The following is a 19,065-nucleotide window of genomic DNA, read 5'->3' on the forward strand; positions in this document are numbered from 1 at the left end:
TGAGACTGTTCGTCCCTTTCAATTTCACACTCGTTTCACTTAAACACCGTAATCCACAATGAATTTAATCATAAACGATTTATGTACAGACGAGACTCCGCCCGTCGCAGAATGCCCCGACAGCATGACAAGGGAAGCTCCATCTACAGGAAATAGTTTGTCTGTCACATTCGACCAATCCCCACAATGTACTGATAACTCTGGTGCAGCAATTACTCCTCTATGTGATGCTGCTGACGGATCTGAGTTTTCGATTGGTGAAAGAGAAGTTACATGCAGTTGCACTGATGCAGCCGACCTTGAGGACTCATGTAAATTCACGGTAACAGTTACAGGTAGGTGTCCATTTATACTCATTTCGTCAAGATAATATAAGATGTTAACCAGAAGAGGACGAGAAATGGAAGGTTTTCGACTTATTTTTTATCAGCGCAGAATGTCATGTCTCAATGCTGACACTATATTATGTATGAATCGAAAGTTGAACTACACCAAATGTACAGAGATTCATGATACTGAATTTGGAAAAGTACTGCAGAGAAAAAGAGGACGAGTATTCGAGTTAACTTTTGAAACTGTATCAACAATGTGCTATGAAAATTGAATACAGTTCTGTAGTAACTATACTGACACAAATGTATTCGACATTTCATCTTGTAAGCCTATACTTGAGAGGGATACAACTATACAAAATATCATAATTCGGTCCAAAAGCGGACCTTATATAGCCGTGATCTGATATGTTCTCACCCTTTACTGAGACTGTTCGTCCCTTTCAATTTCACACTCGTTTTACTCAAACACCGTAATCCACAATGAATTTAATCATAAACGATTTATGTACAGACGAGACTCCGCCCGTCGCAGAATGCCCCGACAGCATGACCAGGACAGCTCCAGATGAATCAAATAGTTTGTCTGTCGATTTCGACGAATCCCCACGATGTACTGACAACTCTGGTGCAGAAATTACTCCTCTATGTGATGCTGCTGACGGGTCTGTTTTCTCGATTGGTGAAAGAGAAGTTACATGCAGTTGCACTGATGCAGCCGACCTTGAGGACTCATGTAAATTCACGGTAACAGTTACAGGTAGGTGTCCATTTATACTCATTTCTTCAAGATAAAATACTATGTAAATCAGAAGAGGACGAGAAATGGAAGGTTTTCGACTTATTTTTTATCAGCGCAGAATGTCATGTCTCAATGCTGACACTATATTATTTATGAATCGATAGTTGAACTACACCAAATGTACAGAGAATTATGATACTGAATTTGGAAAAGTACTGCAGAGAAAAAGATGACGAATATTCGAGTTAACTTTTGAAACTGTATCAACAATGTGCTATAAAGATTAAATACAGTTCTGTAGTAACTATACTGACACAAATGTATTCTTCCACCATTCATCTTGTAAGCCTATACTTGAGAGGGATACAACTATACAAGATATCATAATTCGGTCCAAAAGCGGACCTTACATAGCCGTGAACTGATATGTTCTCATCCTTCACTGAGACTGTTTGTTTCTTTCAATTTCACACTCGTTTTACTCAAACACCGTAATCCACAATGAATTTAATCATAAACGATTTATGTACAGACGAGACTCCGCCCGTCGCAGAATGCCCCGACAGCATGACAAGGACAGCTCCAGATGTATCAGATAGTTTGTCTGTCGATTTCGACGAATCCCCACGATGTACTGATAACTCTGGTGCAGAAATTACTCCTCTATGTGATGTTGCTGACGGGTCTGTTTTCTCGATTGGTGAAAGAGAAGTTACATGCAGTTGCACTGATGCAGCCGACCTTGAGGACTCATGTAAATTCACGGTAACAGTTACAGGTAGGTGTCCATTTATACTCATTTCGTCAAGATAATATAAGATGTTAACCAGAAGAGGACGAGAAATGGAAGGTTTTCGACTTATTTTTTATCAGCGCAGAATGTCATGTCTCAATGCTGACACTATATTATGTATGAATCGAAAGTTGGACTGAACCAAATGTACAGAGATTCATGATACTGAATTTGGAAAAGTATTGCAGAGAAAAAGAGGACGAGTATTCGAGTTAACTTTTGAAACTGTATCAACAATGTGCTATGAAAATCGAATACAGTTCTGTAGTAACTATACTGACACAAAAAGTATTCGACATTTCATCTTGTAAGCCTATACTTGAGAGGGATACAACTATACAAGATATCATAATTCGGTCCAAAAGCGGACCTTATATAGCCGTGATCTGATATGTTCTCACCCTTTACTAAGACTGTTCGTCCCTTTCAATTTCACACTCGTTTTACTCAAACACCGTAATCCACAATGAATTTAATCATAAACGATTTATGTACAGACGAGACTCCGCCCGTCGCAGAATGCCCCGACAGCATGACAAGGGAAGCTCCATCAACAGGAAATAGTTTGTCTGTCACATTCGACCAATCCCCACAATGTACTGATAACTCTGGTGCAGCAATTACTCCTCTATGTGATGCTGCTGACGGATCTGAGTTTTCGATTGGTGAAAGAGAAGTTACATGCAGTTGCACTGATGCAGCCGACCTTGAGGACTCATGTAAATTCACGGTAACAGTTACAGGTAGGTGTCCATTTATACTCATTTCGTCAAGATAAAATAAGATGTAAACCAGAAGAGGACGAGAAATGGAAGGTTTTCGACCTATTTTTATCAGCGCAGAATGTCATGTCTCAATGCTGACACTATATTATGTATGAATCGAAAGTTGAACTGAACCAAATGTACAGAGATTCATGATACTGAATTTGGAAAAGTATTGCAGAGAAAAAGATGACGAATATTCCAGTTAACTTTTGCAACTGTATCAACAATGTGCTATGAAAATCGAATACAGTTCTGTAGTAACTATAATGACACAAATGTATTCTTCCACCATTCATCTTGTAAGCCTATACTTGAGAGGGATACAACTATACAAGATATCATAATTCGGTCAAAACGCGGACCTTACATAGCCGTGAACTGATATGTTCTCATCCTTCACTGAGACTGTTTGTTTCTTTCAATTTCACACTCGTTTTACTCAAACACCGTAATCCACAATGAATTTAATCATAAACGATTTATGTACAGACGAGACTCCGCCCGTCGCAGAATGCCCCGACAGCATGACAAGGACAGCTCCAGATGTATCAGATAGTTTGTCTGTCGATTTCGACGAATCCCCACGATGTACTGATAACTCTGGTGCAGAAATTACTCCTCTATGTGATGTTGCTGACGGGTCTGTTTTCTCGATTGGTGAAAGAGAAGTTACATGCAGTTGCACTGATGCAGCCGACCTTGAGGACTCATGTAAATTCACGGTAACAGTTACAGGTAGGTGTCCATTTATACTCATTTCGTCAAGATAATATAAGATGTTAACCAGAAGAGGACGAGAAATGGAAGGTTTTCGACTTATTTTTTATCAGCGCAGAATGTCATGTCTCAATGCTGACACTATATTATGTATGAATCGAAAGTTGAACTGAACCAAATGTACAGAGATTCATGATACTGAATTTGGAAAAGTATTGCAGAGAAAAAGAGGACGAGTATTCGAGTTAACTTTTGAAAATGTATCAACAATGTGTTATGAAAATCGAGTTGAGTTCTGTAGTATCTATACTGACACAAATGTATTCGACATTTCATCTTGTAAGCCTATACTTGAGAGGGATACAACTATACAAAATATCATAATTCGGTCAAAAAGCGGACCTTATATAGCCGTGATCTGATATGTTCTCACCCTTTACTGAGACTGTTCGTCCCTTTCAATTTCACACTCGTTTTACTCAAACACCGTAATCCACAATGAATTTAATCATAAACGATTTATGTACAGACGAGACTCCGCCCGTCGCAGAATGCCCCGACAGCATGACAAGGGAAGCTCCATCAACAGGAAATAGTTTGTCTGTCACATTCGACCAATCCCCACAATGTACTGACAATTCTGGTGCAGCAATTACTCCTCTATGTGATGTTGCTGACGGATCTGAGTTTTCGATTGGTGAAAGAGAAGTTACATGCAGTTGCACTGATGCAGCCGACCTTGAGGACTCATGTAAATTCACGGTAACAGTTACAGGTAGGTGTCCATTTCTACTCATTTCGTCAAGAAAAAATAAGATGTAAACCAGAAGAGGACGAGAAAATGGAAGGTTTTCGACTTATTTTTATCAGCGCAGAATGTCATGTCTCAATGCTGACACTATATTATGTATGAATCGATAGTTGAACTACACCAAATGTACAGAGAATTATGATACTGAATTTGGAAAGGTACTGCAGAGAAAAAGATGACGAATATTCGAGTTATTTTTTGAAACTGTATCAACAATGTGCTATGAAAATCGAATACAGTTCTGTAGTAACTATACTGACACAAATGTATTCTTCCACCATTCATCTTGTAAGCCTATACTTGAGAGGGATACAACTATACAAGATATCATAATTCGGTCAAAAAGCGGACCTTACATAGCTGTGATCTGATATGTTCTCATCCTTCACTGAGACGGTTCGTCCCTTTCAATTTTATACTCGTTTTACTCAAACACCGTAATCCACAATGAATTTAATCATAAACGATTTATGTACAGACGAGACCCCGCCCGTCGCAGAATGCCCCGACAGCATGACAAGGACAGCTCCAGATGAATCAAATAGTTTGTCTGTCGATTTCGACGAATCCCCACGATGTACTGATAACTCTGGTGCAGAAATTACTCCTCTATGTGATGTTGCTGACGGGTCTGTTTTCTCGATTGGTGAAAGAGAAGTTACATGCAGTTGCACTGATGCAGCCGACCTTGAGGACTCATGTAAATTCACGGTAACAGTTACAGGTAGGTGTCCATTTATACTCATTTCGTCAAGATAATATAAGATGTTAACCAGAAGAGGACGAGAAATGGAAGGTTTTCGACTTATTTTTTATCAGCGCAGAATGTCATGTCTCAATGCTGACACTATATTATGAATGAATCGATAGTTGAACTACACCAAATGTACAGAGATTTATGATACTGAATTTGGAAAGGTACTGCAGAGAAAAAGATGACGAATATTCGAGTTAACTTTTGAAACTGTATCAACAATGTGCTATGAAAATCGAATACAGTTCTGTAGTAACTATACTGACACAAATGTATTCTTCCACCATTCATCTTGTAAGCCTATACTTGAGAGGGATACAACTATACTAGATATCATAATTCGGTCCAAAAGCGGACCTTACATAGCCGTGAACTGATATGTTCTCATCCTTCACTGAGACTGTTTGTCCCTTTCAATTTCACACTCGTTTTACTCAAACACCGTAATCCACAATGAATTTAATCATAAACGATTTATGTACAGACGAGACTCCGCCCGTCGCAGAATGCCCCGACAGCATGACAAGGACAGCTCCAGATGTATCAGATAGTTTGTCTGTCGATTTCGACGAATCCCCACGATGTACTGATAACTCTGGTGCAGAAATTACTCCTCTATGTGATGTTGCTGACGGGTCTGTTTTCTCGATTGGTGAAAGAGAAGTTACATGCAGTTGCACTGATGCAGCCGACCTTGAGGACTCATGTAAATTCACGGTAACAGTTACAGGTAGGTGTCCATTTATACTCATTTCGTCAAGATAATATAAGATGTTAACCAGAAGAGGACGAGAAATGGAAGGTTTTCGACTTATTTTTATCAGCGCAGAATGTCATGTCTCAATGCTGACACTATATTATGTATGAATCGAAAGTTGAACTGAACCAAATGTACAGAGATTCATGATACTGAATTTGGAAAAATATTGCAGAGAAAAAGAGGACGAGTATTCGAGTTAACTTTTGAAACTGTATCAACAATGTGCTATGAAAATCGAGTAGAGTTCTGTAGTAACTATACTGACACAAATGTATTCGACATTTCATCTTGTAAGCCTATACTTGAGAGGGATACAACTATACAAGATATCATAATTCGGTCCAAAAGCGGACCTTATATAGCCGTGATCTGATATGTTCTCACCCTTTACTGAGACTGTTCGTCCCTTTCAATTTCACACTCGTTTTTACTCAAACACCGTAATCCACAATGAATTTAATCATAAACGATTTATGTACAGACGAGACTCCGCCCGTCGCAGAATGCCCCGACAGCATGACAAGGGAAGCTCCATCTACAGGAAATAGTTTGTCTGTCACATTCGACCAATCCCCACAATGTACTGACAATTCTGGTGCAGCAATTACTCCTCTATGTGATGCTGCTGACGGATCTGAGTTTTCGATTGGTGAAAGAGAAGTTACATGCAGTTGCACTGATGCAGCCGACCTTGAGGACTCATGTAAATTCACGGTAACAGTTACAGGTAGGTGTCCATTTCTACTCATTTCGTCAAGATAATATAAGATGTAAACCAGAAGAGGACGAGAAAAGGAAGGTTTTCTATTTTTTTTATCAGCGCAGAATATGTCTCAATGCTGACACTATATTATGTATGAATCGAAAGTTGAACTGAACCAAATGTACAGAGATTTATGATACTGAATTTGGAAAAGTACTGCAGAGAAAAAGAGGACGAGTATTCGAGTTAACTTTTGAAACTGTATCAACAATGTGCTATGAAAATCGAATACAGTTCTGTAGTAACTATACTGACACAAATGTATTCGACATTTCATCTTGTAAGCCTATACTTGAGAGGGATACGACTATACAAGATATCATAATTCGATCCAAAAGCGGACCTTATATAGCCGTGATCTGATATGTTCTCACCCTTTACTGAGACTGTTCGTCCCTTTCAATTTCACACTCGTTTTACTCAAACACAGTAATCCAAAATGCATTGGACAATTCATCTTGTAAGCCTAAACTTGGTTTAATGTACACATAATTATCATACTGAATTTGTTAACACGCTGCAAGGAAAATCAGAATGCAAAATGCATTGAGGTTTCGATGACTTCAATGAACTACACTTCTCATTGTTAACCAGAAGTAGGTTTTACAATATAAATGGCCCGAACCACTATTTTGATGTACAATTACACCATGGCATGGTAAACACAGGTCAGTGTACTGTACAATACACACCTCCACCAAAAACAAGTATGAGAAGTATCCACGATTCCCAATTTCAGATATCATGTAAAGGTGTTTAGAGTTTGACCTCTGGTGACCTCAATTGAGATTTGACCTTACAAGCAACAGATTCTTGTACTCAATATGGTAACTCCATATACCATGTATGAAAAGAATTCATGATCTCTACCATGAGAAATCATGTCTTAGAGATTTTCAGGCTTCGAAAAAAAAATTAAAAGTACTCGCTATTTGGCCACCGTGACTAAAAAACTTCTTGCCAAATTTCACTCGCCAGTAGGCCTATGATTGCTGTTCAAGTCTCCATAGTAGAGATCTACAACATCAATACTTTCTGTGAAAAAAAGATGCAATCTGTGCTACGTAATTGCACATTAGAAAGCTGTCTTTCTGTTCAATATGAAATTTAACCTTTTCCACCAAAAGTATGAACAAAGTAAAACATGACGCAGAATCATAAATAAGCAGCTAGGCCTACTATAGTGTCTTAAACAATTAAAACTACTACAACATCTGTAAAATACCTACGAAGATAGCTTGGCTTCTGTTACATTTGTGCTCCTCTATTTTACTAGGCATGTTCTATGCAGTAACTAGGTGTGCGCGAGTCCTAAGCCTTATACAGTAACTCACTGCTACTTTGAACTGCTGCTCGATTAGAGCGAAGGCTTAGTACATTTTCTCATTTATTTATCTTGTCTTTTAGCTGCAGATTGATGCGCGAAAAACATATCGCTATTACTCCATTACACTGCCGAAATCAAAGCGATATTTTACGCAGTGAAAATCTGAGGTTGTAAGAGCATCTATCTTCCATAAATCCTAGCAGAAACAACAGCAAACTTGTCTCAAAACTCCTTAAATTGTTCTATACTTTGCGAATTATGACTGATAGCCAGTAGGAAAATTGCCTTAAGAAATAATTAAGGAGATGTTTTGCCATCTTAAGTGCATTGGTATTCTGACTGGTATTCTTCACGTTGTTGTATTAACGAACCATATTCTTGCCAACCGTTGCTGGCCTAGACAACATAAAATTGCTCACAAGCCTACCCAGGTTTGTTTAAGTTGTCCCATAATCATAAACGTGACGAAAGTCCAACGTTACTTTTAAGGCCAAGCTATGCTGAAACTGCTGGAAGAAACTACACAAATTGATATCAACAGCCGATCCAGACAATAGCTCGTGAACTCACTGCCAAACTAAGACCGTTTTACACAATTATTTCGCATTGGTCATAGTACACAATCTTACTATGTATGTATGTATGTATGTATGTATGTATATGTGATCTTCCCGCAAGCAGGAACTCGCGAAAGAAGCCATGGAGGCTTATAGACTCGCAAGCTGACCGAAGCCAATCTCTCGGCACTAGACGAACTGTTAAGTTTCATAAACGCTGCCTGGTCAAATCGATACTACATCCAACCTGGAATAAATACGACGGAAAACGTCCTATAGATTCGCTGTACTACAAGGAGTACAAACAAATTTTGCACGCAAAGTATGCCTTCGAGCGGCACGTTCTAGCCATGATGCAATTTTGTTCGAATTTTCAATTTTAGATTCCACGGATGCTCATTTACAATTGCTAATAGCCTCCTAATCGTATGAGGCGTAGCGCACATGTTATCTGATAGGCTGGTCGGTGGGAGATACGGTAGCTCATAAAAGAAAATTTCCACAATTGGCGTCTGTTGACTCCAAATGACCTTTGACCTCCCCACAAAACAATCATGAGGGTTCTTCTACTCAATGTGGTACTCATATACACCAAATATTAGATTGGTCCAAGCTTCCCTTCTTGAGATACCGTGTTTACAAGCGAGGCGTCACACACACACACACCCACACCCATGTTGGTTTTACATTCCAACCGAGGAACCCATTGTATTTTCCATTGTTCAAATCCACGTACCCTAACCTTAACAATACCCCATTCAATAGAACTCTTCCGAGGACGTGGAGATTCTTTAGAAATCACAACCGAGGACCTGAAATTCTTTTGTTCAAGTCCTCGGTCAGATAGCAAAACAAACGCACACACACACCCACCCACACGCACACCCAAGTTGCAAAATCATGCTTTGTTCAGGTTATTCCTTAAACTTAAACACTTATTACGACTTTGAAAAGTATACTTGAAGGGACCTTCGGGGAGAAAAGAAGCATGACGAATACTCGATATAAATATATAGTCGCGTAAATATGAACTGTGATCATGCAGAGGAGGGTAGCCTACGTTCCTCTCTCGAGATCAGTGCAGGGAGGTGTTGACTTAACGGAAACATTTTGGAATTTGTACTAGAACTTGAGTATATATAATGGTGGCAGAGGAAGAGCATTTGCGTGGACATACATTTTGGTCTGGAATTTAATGTGTAGGGTGTCTTTGTGATTGACACTCTTTACATTCGGGAAATACTTGCACAATTTTCGTAACTGGTCAGGTTATTAGAAAACTGGAAAGGGTCAACTGGATCGCCTGAGTCCCTTCAAGTCTCTTTCTCCCTTTGTATCACAACCTATAATACAGGTACATTTTAATACACATGTACGGTCCCGAGGTGACGGTTCAAAGATCTTCCTACCAAAAACATTACTGTAAACATTACATCATATGTAGTCACGAACAGCACCGATAGTAATGCGTAATATCTTGATACTTTAGTGGAATCCATCTAATCTGAAAGTTTAGAGTTTCTGTAAAATGTAAGCACTCCTAACTTCATACAATCTTAACAATAATTTAAATTTATGAGTTGGAATCTTCGATATATCGTACTATCATGGAATTATATTTATTATAAATATATGTTTTAATTAAATTTATAAACTATTTATTTTTATTTTGGCTATAGTTCGTGCTGAATTGCTTTTTGCACATTAAATACTCTAACGTGCAAGATCATTGGGTTTCTTTGACAGATGTCGATGAACCAGTTATAACTTGCGTGAATCCTTCACTTAAATACGTTGACTTAGAGACGTACCTGGCCTACGTTAATTGGGAGGAACCAACCTGTGTCGACAACAGCGGTAGTGTTTTGCAGATTTACTGCGATGAAGATTTCGGTGACAGGGCAATTGGAACCTATACAGTCAGTTGTTATTGCATAGACGAATCAGACAATTCGGCTACTTGTGATATCATCGCAGAAGTGGATGGTAAGTAAAGGAACTTTTAAGCAAACCCAACTTTACCCTCCTTTCCTTCATATAGAGATGCATGTGATATACAATTTCTGAAAACGAAAATAGCCTAGGATGGAAAGGTTCAGCAACTTTTGATAACGACATATCAAAGTATAGATTATAGTCTTGTAATTGGTAAAGCTTCCTAAGAAACTGGATGAGGTATAGCCTTTTCAGAAATTTTATTTTTATTAGTAAACTTTTTAAAAGAATGAGAAGACAACTAACCCCAAATTCCGGACTTCATTTCTGTGCAGCCTATGTACTCCCCAAACTTACCATGTGCAATTTTTTAATAGGATATTAATTTGAGGAAACGTGGACAAGATATGTTACTTAACTGCAAAGTATGAGTAATGTAGTGCCAATATTATAAAGAATGATCTCGAAATGATAGTCATTACAGATGGGTTAACCACAAGAATGCACCATCTGAAAACTGTACTCTCTACAAGGTCAAGCACTAGCAAATGTAACTTTTGTCACCAAGTAGCATATTTATATGGTGACAGATGCACCTCGGCAAAAAGATATCATAACAATAAAACTTAATATTATGATGATTGTTTCTCCTTCCTTCTTCTCTCAAACTAATAATGAATTAAAATGTAAAGGTAGTTCAGTTACAATCACATTAAAATGAGCACATGCAACTCCAAATAGCTTATCACACTGGCGAAGCCAAGAAATTGACAAGTAAGCTCCACCTACGTGCTCGCATAGATCGCACAGGTGTGTTCTAAAGTTATTGTTCTGAAAGGATTAAATGTAGGTCATGTAACAAAACAATAATTACTTATCATATTGTTGTAACCGAGCGTGAACAACTGGAGAAAAAATCTTCCAAGGAAACATAAACAAAAAATCTGGGGACTTATCTCCAGAGAAGCTGTAAGGGACTAAAAGGACTCAATGCTATGTTAAACATATTCTATTATATGCATGGAATTAACACCGGCTCCATATTTGTGTAATCGGTTTGTTGATAGTTAAATACACAATACTGGTATTTAAAAGTGAAAGGTACATGACAGTAACATGGAATAATTACTGGAACGAATTGTTAATTATCGAAATCTTGGTTTTTGTGGAAAGAACGTGTTGAATACTTCCATAGAACGAAATTAAGATTGTCTATATCTCGTATAAGGCTGCATAACAATATGGTATTAAGTATTACAATATGATAACGCTGATCCCTATCGTGACCGCCAGGTGTGCCCCATGCTGACTGCGTACAGGAGTCTGATACTAGTTTTTTTCTGGACATCAACGATCCAAATGACCCTGTTGAGATTCGAGCCAAAATAAAACTGCCAGAAGTGGGCACTTACTCGATCACCGTCATCGCTACTCCAACCGGTGAAACCCCAGGGGAAGAACTTACTTGTGATTACGCCGTGGATGTTTACGAAAATAACTGTAAGTATAGGCTACTCGAACTATGTTGATGACTATTCTAGAATCAATTCCACATTCCCTTCCGAATTACGTCCTTTTCGAGGGCAACAAAACAGAATGAGAAACAAAATAGAGCTGATATTCATGTCTCCGATCATGGGCGTCAGCAGGTTTCAGAAAGTGGGGGGGACACTATACTATCTAAGCGGAGCGCCACCATTGGTTGGCGCGTAGCGTACCAGAAAATTTTGGGTATATAAGACCCCCTAGATCGCAGGAGACGGCCTTCCTGAGTCGTTTTTAGTTACATCAGAACCAGATCTGTGAGGAGAAATTTTGTCTCACAAAACTAAATTCCGACAGAAAGTACTGGTAGAAAGATGCCGTTCTGACACCAAGGGAAACGAATTACACAGCGTCCATCTCAAACGAAATATTTTCGGTAGTTTGGTATCATATAATACCCTGCATACAGGCAGAATACTGTCTGTAGGGCCTAAAATATATGATATTACCTTCCTGGTGGGGTCTTCGACTTGTTTTCAAGTTGAAATGCGTCGTTTTCTCTGATTCACAGTGTAGGGCAAGGGGAATTCCATTTCTGGCGAGAAGGGGTGCTTCCACAAAACACTCTAAAACATCGTTCAAACATCGCACAAACTTTTATCAGAGGTCTCGGACGAAGCGGGGAGGGTGAATATCGGAGGAAGGGGGATAAAGGGCCAAGCACTGTTCTAATTTCCAGTGCAATTTATTGATAATGATTCTTAAGTTAGATTCTACTTGAATCAGCTCAGCAATTGTGATAGAAAATCGCGCATATGCATGTGATTTTTTTAATAACTGCTCTGAAAAGTGGGGGGGACAAATGATATGATATCCCCTCCACTTTTGAAAGTGGGGGGGACATGTCCCCCCCGTCCCCCACCTGTTGACGCCCATGTCTCCGATCATGACAGATATTTACCTGTAAAGGAGTGAATGTTGTACTCACAATAATAATATGTAGTCGAAGGTTTATTTAGTAATGGTTAGGCCTATATTAGAATGCTATAGTTGAATAGCTGTTGAAAGCAGAGCTGAATCCGTTAGGTGGCAGTTGTCACGTATTTAGGGAAAGGTTTAAAGGAGTACTCGCGATGGCGTTCTTACGATATGATATAATGGAAAACAGAGGTGGGAACGAAATTGACTTGCGGGTCACGATGACATATTGTACTCACTCCACGGGCCACAACTCTTTATGTATCCAACCTTATCAAATGTTACTAATATTGCATTATATGTTAACTTGAAAGATCAGAAAATTCTATAGATATGCATTTTCTATCTGTTATTGACATGTGCCAAAAGCTATACATAAGTTTTTCCTATAATAATGTTCTGCGGGCGCATTAATAGGGTTTCGAAACCCTGCTCTGTGTGTGTTAAATATATAGATCCTTGACACCGGTGTCTACAGTTTGCATAGATCCTTGACACCGGTGTCTACAGTTTGCAATTGGAAAAGAAGATCGTTCAAATAACTACAGATATATACAACTGTTATATTCTCTAAGAAATGTTTAAGCTTTAAGCTTGTAGGCATTTAGGTATTTATATCGCTTTGATTATTTTTTGTTTTGTTTCCACAGAACAGGAAATGACGTTGAATAAGAAGAAGATTAGCTGATTCTATTTTCCCCTTATTCTAAGTTGAAAATTTAGAAGCTTTTATGCCCGCGTTAGACATGAATAAACATGTATTCACACACTGTATTTTACATAACACAATTTTTATGCACTGCTGCATGATGGGATAGGTTTCAAATGTTTAATCTGCTCCTTATTGCTAGTGTCGAGAGGTGGCTTAATGATCAAATATTTATATTGATGATGTAATCGGCGGGGGGGGGGGGTCGATCAATGGCGTAAGAACTACTTTTCATACACGACACACAGGTCACAGATATTTCTTTCAAATACATTTGACTAAAGCTTATCGTTTACACAGGCAAGTGGAATTACAACATTTGGCTAAAAAAGCTATGGCCAGACCAAACACAATAGGTACACTGAGCAGTAATATTAGGGGAATTGATAAGAGGGTAATAATGTAAGCCTATGAACTGGTGGTGGATCTATTAAGTGAGAGGTTAATAAAAAGAATTAAATGTAATCCAATCATTGTTTCTTCTCTCTTTCAAGAGATAATAACATCAACAGGTTTAAAGGAACAGCTCCATACACAGGAGATCGGTCGAAGAGAAAGTTGGTTTTAGTGGAATCGATTGACCACAAATAAGGCTATTTATAGCATATCGTCAAACCCCTCCCCTTTTTGGTGGAGAATGGGGAGAGTGGAGAGGGGAGAGGGGAGAGGGGGAGGGGAGATTTTTTCAGAAACTTGCATGTTCATGCACATTAAAGGTAAACCGAAATCTGAATACAGCGAGTTAAACGGCTCATACATAGTGTTGTGTTTTCGTTGGTAGGGTTGATTAATTAGACATCTCAGGATAATTAGCAATAATCAGAAACACGATTAAGGTCCGATTCGACTCCGATTTCTTGATATTTTCTCTGCATTCGAATATTTACTAGTCATCCACTCCCAGAACGTGACTCCTGTCAGAACCCGCAAAGGTCCTTCTAGAAGCTTCGATATGGGTCTCTTGACCAAATCACTTGACATACACAATAATGAATAATTATGAATCAATAACCAATCACAATACTGTAGATTATCTTTGATTTTACCGAGAGGCATTAGAAATCCTTTACACAACAATAGTGGTTTCTCCCACACAAGTTACGTTGCTGAGAGATGTTGAAAATAATTTGAATATGTAGATTTGCGTATAAAGTAATTTGAGATGAGAGGCACCGACATAACACAAACTTGGTCTCTTTATCATTCTTTGTTTTTCGATGGTTGATTCCAAACCCGTCCACAATCTTAATCACTGATTAATATATTGATAACGATATTAATTGATTATATCAACAAAACTACGGTGATGACAACATTAAGTTTGCTACTTTAGTACCATAAATGGCGAGTCATACAACCTATACAGGGCTCTTAGGCCCATGGGGGGGGGCGAATTGTTTCAAATATGGGGGGGGGACATTTGCTTGGGTGCAGGCGTGTAGCAACTTTCATACCCAAAATTGTTCGCGCGCTTCGTGATATTTTTTTATATATAGATATATGTATAACAATTGGTTATCAATCGATGAGCTCTACAATGAAACTAACCAAACACCTTAGTCGCACATAGAAGATGGACAATTTTCGGTCATGTAGCAAGACTCCAGGAGGACGCAGCAAAGGTTGCTTTAAGAGAATAATTGAGACATACTGCTAAACCAGTAGGAAAGCACGTGACTACCTTCTATCAAAGCGGGGCGCCACCATTGGTTGGTGCGCAGCGTAGAAGAAAATTTCTGGTTTTGATAGCCCCCCAGATCACCGGAAATGGCACTTCTCGGACTTGAAAATTACCAACCAGATGTACACTTTTGCCTTAGAACCAAGTTTTTCCTGATAGTTTATTTTTCATCTATAACCTTTTTCAAGATTGTCACCAGTCACACATCATGTTCGACCTCATCGCATCTCATGTGGATCATTGCTTTTGTAGGTAATTCTACGTAACGGCCCACAAAACCCGTCAGCCCCACTTTTCAAGGTTTTAAGCCCATTATTTGTTCAGAATTTGAATAATAAATTCACTTCAAAACAAACCCATAATGTTGCACAAAATTTCATCTATGGACAACCAATATAGAAAAAAAACCTTAAACCCCTAACAGACCGGTCAAAATTGTACGAGTAGAGGGAAGTATGATGAAGAATGTTGGTCAGGGAATCTTCAAAAATTCAGACACAGTTAATTTATTGGTGTACAAATATTAAAACCTCTTAAAACGGCTACTATAAAACTTCGATATCATAAAAAAATGCTCAAGGGGGGGGGGGGGGGGTGACCGTCTCCCCTTCGCCGTACGTACTTACACTCATACACAAGAGATGTACAGACAATATGATAATAATCATGAGTGAAAACATGCTGGACGGTCACAGATCACAGAAACGACCACGAAGAGTCATTTACCTCATGCAGCATGTGTTGGATGAAGTTTTAGCCACCGCCAAATATGATTTGGATAAATAACCTCACACATTATTTGCTATTTATAGCCACACACAAAATTATGCTACCAAATATTGGGGGGATATTTGATACTATATCCCCCACCTAAAATATTGGGGGGACATGTCCCCCGTCCCCCCCCCCATGATATCGCCGCCCATGCTTAGGCCCCATCCTTGGGTCCGTCCGTGCACTACAACTTAGATGTTTTTCATGTGCTTGGCGTGGAGCAGGTTGAATCCCTATGATACAGGCAATTGTGAATTTAGATCGTTGTTTCGATTTACAATAATCACAGGATCATTGCCACGTTACAGATATTACAAAGGAAATGGGCTTAGCCTAATTATTCGAAAAATAAGACGAATAGAAGATCCTTGATCAAAATGAGAAGGATTGATGACGAATTTACATTCTTTCTCATTTGGAAAACGAAATATATACTGTTTTATGCTATTTTGACCTTTTCTTTCTACCGCAAAAACTTGATCAATAAATAATAAAAAAATACAATGGGAAGCACCTATATTAGCAATGTGTTGTCATATCATACATGTGCGTTGCACTCCTCTGTGGAATGGTAACAATCACAGAACGAAGGAATTCTTAACACATTTCATAAGTTTTATACCTATATAGACGATGTTGTCCGCCATCAAAATCGCTATCAATTTGGTGCAGGAATAAAACTGGTGCATTTTACATTCAAGTTGTGAGATGATCACCTTTCAAGGTCTATGAAATAACTAACGACATGTCGGGAGGGGCTGAGGGTTGGATGTACCAGGGCAATTTTGATCCAAAAGTACCCCTAGATCATTTTAATTTTGTAATAAGGTTCAGAGGCAGTTTTTCCCGTCCTCCGGTGCCCCCGAAACCACACTTGCCCCTTCGATCACGAACGTATTAATAACACATTTTAACACAATTCTGAGAGAAAAAAGTACTAGTCACAACAGAATGGTGCAACTTTTCGTTATTAAAAGTCCAAGGGTCATGCAATGAGCTACACATTTCTCTCGGACTGCAGTGTCGTGCACATTCAAGAGGGACTTGAGAACCAGGGGCCATGCATACCCTCTCCACAAACGTTTATGTCCACCCATGGGCGTCAATCCAGGGGGGACGGGGGGACACGTCCCCCCCACATTTTGATGGATGGGGAAAACAATATCAAATGTCCCCCCCCACACATTTGGAAAAAGAGTAGTGTTGTGGCTCTATTTGGTTACGGCTTACACATCTTAGGATTCATATCCTCGAATATCACTCAATGTTGCTGAATGGAGAATTCCACCCAGATCTCGTGAGTTGGTACCCTGAGCTCTCCAACAATCTTAAGCTTAGTCTGCCTTTATTTCGAGGCCAGTTCCATTCGTCGTCGGTTGAAGGGTATAGACAAATATTCAAGTTGATGAATCCAGTGGTACGGGCTATGTTTGGTGAAGTCGAAGCTCTCTTGCGGTTGCTCCTCGTCTCCTCCGCCAGTTCGACGGAAGCCGAGAGATCTTTTAGTGCTTTGAGGCGTTTGAAGACAAGGCTACGGAGCACCATGACTCAACAGAGGCTGAACCATGTGATCGTGTTCCATATTCACCGCGCAGGGACGTCGTTAGAGGGGGTGTGGGTGTGTCTCACCCCCAAGCCATGGTAAAACTGACGCTAGTTGGAAAATTGGAGTGTGACAGTCGGAATTTCCGACTGTCGCACTCTAGTTTATCTAGGCCTTTTCATGTAATTTTTTTTTTTTTAATTTTGGTCAAAATTGACCTTTAACCTGCAGTCAAAACCGTACAAAACTTCTTATGATTTTGAATACTACAAAAAATGCCTAATAGAACTACCGTCATAGGCGTAGGAGCCCAATTTGTTTTGTGGGGGGGGGGGGGGGGGGGGTTGTAACGACTTGCCCGAAAAATATAAGCAAAATTTTTCGCGCGCTACGCGCGCATCACACATGATCATGTGCATATCATACAGGCATGCATCGGTTTTTACATCGCATGCAAATAGCATACAATCATTTTCCGTTTTATTACCCTTCCGTATTGGTGATAATTGTTGGGTAATAATAATATCAGTATAACCACTGAAAAACACATTGCAAATTATCCAAAAAGCTATCAGCATATTGCCCGAATTTCACAAAAATATTTGGTTGGGGTGGGGGGGGGGGCCAATAAGTTTTTGAAATGAGTGCCAGTGGGTACAAATGTATCGCAACAAGTTCGTAACAGAAGTGCAGTCGCGAAAGATTGGGTTTTCTGACTGACACTGACCGTATCGTTGACAAGTAGCGAGAGGGTGGGGGGTACAAAGCAGCAGTTGGAATTTTCTGGCTTCAAAACCGATTTTCAGCCACTACACCCCCCCCCCCCCCCCCAATCATCAGGCCTTAGCTACGTCCTTGGGTACATGGTGGTTACATAGTACGCTCCGACCAGAATTCACCCGATAACCAGATGCAAATCCACCTAGCAACCGAGGTAACTTGCTTGAGGACTCCAACGAACAACCACTGATTTATTTTCATGCCTTCATCACTTTAGCCACCACTCACATGGGACCTATTCTAAGTCTGACGATACATGCGCATGTGTGAGGTCCTGAAAACATAATACAAGTTGTTTGTCTTGCTATCCTTGTTTTCAAATTTCATGTAAATGTATTCTTGTAGACCTAGCAACCTGGTTTAACATGCTGGCGCCAAATTTGCGCTAAGCTTGCTATACGAACTCGGATATGGGCTGTGCCTTATTAGTTAGTTATTTAAATTATTAATAATGGCGTATGAGGAAATGCACCATTTTGTGGTATGACTCCCAGGACAGAAAGTCGAGAAACTCACATGCAGTCGCGGCGGATAGCTTCCTTCGCCTATATGTCCGGGAAAATTTTGGGACATCGTTCCTATAGACCAGGGGTGGGCAACCTGCGGGCCACATGCGGCCCGCCAGTGATTTTTTTTTTTGCGGCCCGTGAGATGTCTCAAGAAAAAGAAAACAATCAATCTATTTTGCATCATCACCAAAAACGAGCTAGCTGCTTAGAATTTATCTGCACTTATGATGCTGTCAGGTTGGTCTATTATCACCATTAATTATCAACAGGACTGTATTGACATTATGGTTGTGTGAATACACACACCTATTGCTTGAACGTCATCGGAATCAAAGGTTTGAAATCAGC

General features: G+C 39.5%; 1 protein-coding gene across 4 annotated transcripts in view; it reads left to right on the forward strand.

Annotated features, from left to right (window-relative positions):
* LOC139966378 (hyalin-like) overlaps positions 1–13,895 on the forward strand; it is a 28,748-nt gene extending 14,853 nt beyond the window's left edge. For all 4 annotated transcript variants that reach the window (XM_071969310.1, XM_071969312.1, XM_071969311.1 and 1 more), the window contains 12 exons: positions 90–335; positions 847–1,092; positions 1,607–1,852; positions 2,365–2,610; positions 3,124–3,369; positions 3,881–4,126; positions 4,641–4,886; positions 5,401–5,646; positions 6,158–6,403; positions 10,070–10,309; positions 11,552–11,758; positions 13,372–13,895. In XM_071969310.1, the coding sequence (XP_071825411.1) occupies positions 90–335; positions 847–1,092; positions 1,607–1,852; positions 2,365–2,610; positions 3,124–3,369; positions 3,881–4,126; positions 4,641–4,886; positions 5,401–5,646; positions 6,158–6,403; positions 10,070–10,309; positions 11,552–11,758; positions 13,372–13,373 (2,663 nt within the window). In that variant the 3' untranslated portion in view covers positions 13,374–13,895. The remainder of the gene's footprint in view (positions 1–89; positions 336–846; positions 1,093–1,606; positions 1,853–2,364; positions 2,611–3,123; positions 3,370–3,880; positions 4,127–4,640; positions 4,887–5,400; positions 5,647–6,157; positions 6,404–10,069; positions 10,310–11,551; positions 11,759–13,371) is intronic.
* The last annotated feature ends 5,170 nt before the right edge of the window (positions 13,896–19,065 follow it).

The sequence above is a fragment of the Apostichopus japonicus genome, chromosome 4 (genome assembly GCF_037975245.1).
Source record: "Apostichopus japonicus isolate 1M-3 chromosome 4, ASM3797524v1, whole genome shotgun sequence".
Classification (NCBI taxonomy): Eukaryota; Metazoa; Echinodermata; class Holothuroidea; order Aspidochirotida; family Stichopodidae; genus Apostichopus; species Apostichopus japonicus.